We start from the raw sequence: 4,816 nt of genomic DNA on the forward strand, positions 1-4,816 counted from the left end.
CAGGAGGAGCAGAGAGGAGAAGGAGGGGATGGGGAAGGGGGAACAAGGAGGGGGTGGATGGGGAGGTGGGAGCGAGAAGGGGGGAGGTGGGGGAGGGGAGGGGGAGCAGGGAGGTGGGAGCGGAAGAGGGAAGGGGAGCAGAGAAGAAGGGAGGGGGAGCAGGGAGAGGAAGGAGGGGGGAGGTGGGAGCAGGAGGGAGAGAGAAGGGGGAGGTGGGGGAGCAGGGAGGTGGGAGAGGGAGGGGGAGCAGAGAGGAGAAGGAGGGGAGAGGGAAGGGGGAACAAGGAGGGGGTGGATGGGGAGGTGGGAGCAGGTGGGAGAGAGAAGGGGGAGGGGAGGGGGAGTAGGGAGGTGGGAGTGGAAGAGGGAAGGGGAGCAGAGAAGAGAAGAAGGGAGCGGGAGAGGGAGGGAGAGCAGGGAGAGGAAGGAGGGGGGAGGTGGGAGCAGGAGGGAGAGAGAAGGGGGGAGGTGAGGGAGCAGGTAGGTGGGAGTGGGAGAGGGAGGGGAGCAGAGAGGAGAAGGAGGCGGAGGGGGAAGGGGGAACAGGGAGGGGGTGGATGGGGAGGTGGGAGCGGGAGGGAGAGAAGGGTGGAGGGGGAAGGAGGAGGAGCAGGAAGGGGGGGAGCAGGGACACCCATAGCCCATGCACTGCACCGCACCGGGCCCAGGCACTGAACCAAGGGGATGGGACCTTCCACCGCTTGCCTGGAGCCAGAGTTCACCTGCACACAGGCGGGGGGACCTGGCAGGCAGCTGCTTTCAAGCCCTGCCCTTGTGCACCTAGCGCTGGTCACCTGTGGATCTCAAAGCACTTGACAAATGGGCCCAAGTTAGGACCAGAACCCAGGAGGCCTGGCTCCCACAGCCCCTGCTTTCCTGCTGCGCTCACTCCCAGCCCGGAGCCGGGCACAGAACCCAGGAGTCCTGGCTCCCACAGCCCCTGCTTTCCTACTGCGCTCACTCCCAGCCCGGAGCCGGGCACAGAACCCAGGAGTCCTGGCTCCGACTGCCCCGCAGTAATGACTAGCCTGCACTTTCCTGGCTGGTAACAAAACCCTGCGAATGCTGAGCTCCATTAGCCAGGACAAGGCCGGGCTGGGCAGGCCGCAGGAAGCGATTTGACCCCAGGATCATCCATGACTCAAGTTGCAGTGCGGGAGGCCTAGGCTGGAAATTAGGAAAAACTTTTTCACTAGGAGGGTGGTGAAGCACTGGAATGGGTTCCCTAGGGAGGTGGGGGAATCTCCTTCCTTAGAGGTTTTTAAGGCCCGGCTTGACAAAGCCCTGGCTGGGATGGTTTAGTTGGGGTTGGTCCTGCTTTGAGCAGGGGGTTGGACTAGATACCTCCTGAGTCTATGATTCTGGGAGAAATTTGGCCGGCCGGCCCCTTTGAGACCTGCTGATCTTTAGACTCGACTCGTGGCAGCTGGCTGCCCTGGGTCAGGCTAACCCTGGCGGGAGATCAGATGCCCATTATCGATTTCAAGCACAGGTACTCATGCTGAGTTGGCAAGTGGCGGGCAGGGTCCTTCCCTCCTCCCCAGAGCACCCCGCAGGGGGCTGGAAATTGGCCAGAGCAACTCCAGCCCCCGTGCCCACTGCGGCTGAGAGAGCTGGCCACCGGGGCCTGGGCTGAGACCCACCAAACTCTTTGCACGTGGAGGCCCCAGCTCCCCTCCTCGGCGCCCCCCTAGCCGCTCCCATCATGGACACCAGCACTGGGCTCAAAGAATGGGCAGCGCCCTGCTTTATTCACACCCAGACCGATGGCGGCACGAAGAAGCCGGCTGTGGTGACGGGGCTGGAGGAGCTCGTGGGCAGGGGGTTGGACGGCTCCACCTGCCGGAAGTAGCTAATCAGCGACCGCACCCCCACTTTGACGGCCGGCTTCAGCCCCACGGCTATGCCAACGCCCAAGTTGCCCCCTGCCGTGCCCAAGAGCCCCAGGAGGGCGTCGTAGCTCAGGTCCAGGGCCGCCTCGATGCCCCGCTCCTTGGCCAGCTCCGTGCAGTTCTGGAAGGCGTAGTAGATGCTGGTGCCCACGTTGTAGTAAGTGCTGACCACGGGCACCCACTCCAGTATGCCATGCACCTTCCGCTCCCGCGCGCTGCTGCAGGCCTCCGGGCTCCCGCGCCGCTTCCTCCCTGCCCCGCGGCACCGGTGGAGCCAGGCCTGGACCCCGCGGCCCGGCAGGGCGTAGGCGCCGGGCTGTCCGATCACTGAGAAGGAGGTGGTCCCGTTGGAGGTCACGCCGGCACAGGCAGAGCCCAGCCCGTGGCAGGCCATGGCGGCGTCTGGGAAGGTGGTGTGGGTGCTGGCCACCGGGCCCAGCAGCAGGGAGCTGTCGATCTGGGCCAGGCCCGAGCATCGCCGGGGGCCCACCCCTGCCAGCTGATCCACATTGAAGAGCAGGGCGGTCCTGCCTCTCTTGCCCTGGCTGGGGCTTCCCGGGCGTCCTGCTATCCCCAGCAGCAGCGCGTTGGCATCATCCATCCCCACCGCCCCGTAGAGCCGCAGCACCAGCCCCTCGGCCTGGCGGGGGCAGCCAGCCCCTTGGAGGGAGAGGGCTAAGGCCGCGCTGGCGAGGGTCTGGGGCAGCGGCGGGAGCTGGGAGAAACCCTCCAGGGCCTCGGGCAGCAAGTCCTGGCAGGAGACCCCCACCCCTGGGAGCCCCGGCTGGGGAAGCCGCCCCAGGAGGGAGTCGAGGAACACCCTGGCAGCGGCCTGATGGGAGCTGGGCATGTCGGGAGAAGTGGGGAGGGGGGCGACTTCCATCCCTGGGGGCTTGACGGTCCCAGCGGCGCCTCCCGGTGGGACTGTGGGGGGCAGCCGGTGCCCATGTAGCTCATGGCACAGCAGGAGGAGGCAGAAGTGGAGAAGTGGGTGGTGCATGGTGGGCCGGTCCTTCGGGGGCGCAGCACAGACCCTGCTGAAGAGGACACGTCACAGACAAGAATCCGGAGCCCCTCCCCGCAGCAGGGGACCCTCCGGCAGGGGACGCCAGCTACTGGCACAACCGGGCTCGAGCGACCAGCCTTTGGCCTCTGGAGTCCAGGGTTCAAATGCACGGTGCCTGGCTGGGAGAGGAGACTGGGGGTCGGGGTGACTGCAGAGCTGTGGGGCGCAGCGTAGTCTAGTGCACACAGCACTGGCCTGGAACTTGGGCCCCTGGGAGCCGAGCATGGGGGGGGGGGGCAGGTTCCCCAGCCACATGGGTCCACACAGCTCAGTGCGTCTGATTGACACAGGCAACTTCCACTCCTACCCCACCATGGGCAAATGGGGCATCCCCCCAGCCCAGTGGCACCGATTTGCACGCCCATAGCAGTTCCCCCCGCCCCCCCCCCCAATGACAGAGCTGCCCCCCGTCGGTCCCTGCTGGGGTTCGGAGACCAACCCTGGTGCGAAGGCCTCGTGTAAACGTGCAGCGCCCCCGGGCAGCGAGAGCATTGGGGACAAACCCCCGAGGCAGGGGGGTTACGGCCTCCGCTCACCTGGCCACAGACGAGATCAGGAGCTCCTGGGCACGAGGGATGGCAGGATGCCTGGCCCAGAGCCTGCCTGTCCCTTTTATAGCCCGCCTGGGGGAGGCCCCCAGGCCAGGTGATCCCTTATCAGGCAGCTGATTGCAACAGCCTCGGCCCTCAGGTCCCTGCTCCCCCCTCCCAGGGACCGGTGCGAGAGCCTTCCCCTCTGCAGCCCTCACATGCTTGGTCTCTGCAGCAGGGCCTCGGCGGGGGCTGGCCCCTGGAGATCCCTGGTAGGGCGTCCGCTGGGCAGGCAAACACAGGGTAAGGCGGGCACCACAGGCACCAGGGAGCCAAGGCAGCGGCCCTGGGAGGGGAGGGCAGGAGGGGCCAAGGGATCTGGGTGAGGCCGGCACGGGCGTCGCCCCTGCCCTGGCTGGATTCAGGCCAGGGTCTCTGTTCATCGTGTTTGTGCAGCTGTTGATAAAAAAAGTCAACCCCCACCCCCCCCGCATTGTCACCAGGCTGGGCCAGGGCCCCTCCCAGCTGCAGGGGGAGAAACCAATCTAGGGCCCGGGGACACGCTAGGAAGGGGAGATCTGAGACGGGGTGAGAACAACAGGCCTCCACTCCCCTCCCGCACGTGGAGCCAGGAGTCCTGGCACACACACACGCTCCCCCTGCCCCAACCCCCCGGCCCCAGCAGCCCTGGCCTGCCCCCCACCACTGCAGCAGGGAGACAAGAGGGAAGGTTGAACGCGTTTTATTTTGGCCTTTGCCCATTCGTAATGCCACAGCAAACAAACCGGGGGGGGGGGGGGGGGGGTTTACCCCCGGGGGGGGCCAAACCAAAAAGGGGGGGGGGGGGGGGGGGATGTTAACTCCTGCTGGAAGTCAAACCACAAAGGGGGCTGGGGGATGAGGAATGGGAATGGGGGGGTGGGGAGCGAGGAGTTAATGCCCCTCCCTGGCTGGCTTGCCCCAGCTCTCCTGGGACAGAAGGACCCAGTGCCCACCCAGCAGGGCAAGGCCTATCCGGGGCCCAGCCGGGCCCTGGCGCAGAGGAGCTGGGCCCTGGCGGGGGTAGGGTAGCTCTAGCCCAGGGCCGGGGGTGGGACAGCCTAGGCCCCCTTTTGGATCAGCTGCCCCAGGGGAAGGGCCAAGGACGTCCCCTCCACACATGGGGGCGCAGCCCCCAGCCCACCAGGGAGCACACGGCCCTTTGCTTCCCTTGGGGACCACGACCTTTAACCCTGATGACACCAGCAGCTTGGGGGGGGGGGAAACCACATTGTGGGCAACAAACAAACCTTGGAACCCAGAACCCAATTCAAACCACATCACCCCCC

The 4,816-nt window shown here is 66.4% G+C and overlaps 1 protein-coding gene across 3 annotated transcripts; it reads right to left on the reverse strand.

Moving 5' to 3' along the window:
* Window positions 1-1,724: 1,724 nt before the first annotated feature.
* On the reverse strand, window positions 1,725-3,946 carry APOF (apolipoprotein F). 3 transcript variants are annotated; one of them, XM_034792329.1, is made up of 2 exons: window positions 3,495-3,946; window positions 1,725-2,926 (listed from the first exon to the last, which is right to left on the reverse strand). In XM_034792329.1, the coding sequence occupies exons 1-2, from the start codon at window positions 3,929-3,931 to the stop codon at window positions 1,753-1,755; spliced, it is 1,611 nt and encodes a 536-aa protein (XP_034648220.1). In that variant the 5' UTR covers window positions 3,932-3,946; the 3' UTR covers window positions 1,725-1,752. The 3 variants fall into 3 exon arrangements, with proteins under 3 accessions (XP_034648220.1, XP_034648219.1, XP_034648221.1); XM_034792328.1 differs by having other exon boundaries at window positions 1,725-2,929; XM_034792330.1 differs by having other exon boundaries at window positions 3,398-3,533.
* Between the last annotated feature and the right edge of the window lie 870 nt (window positions 3,947-4,816).

The sequence above is a fragment of the Trachemys scripta genome, chromosome 16, assembly GCF_013100865.1.
Source record: "Trachemys scripta elegans isolate TJP31775 chromosome 16, CAS_Tse_1.0, whole genome shotgun sequence".
NCBI classification, from domain to species: Eukaryota; Metazoa; Chordata; order Testudines; family Emydidae; genus Trachemys; species Trachemys scripta.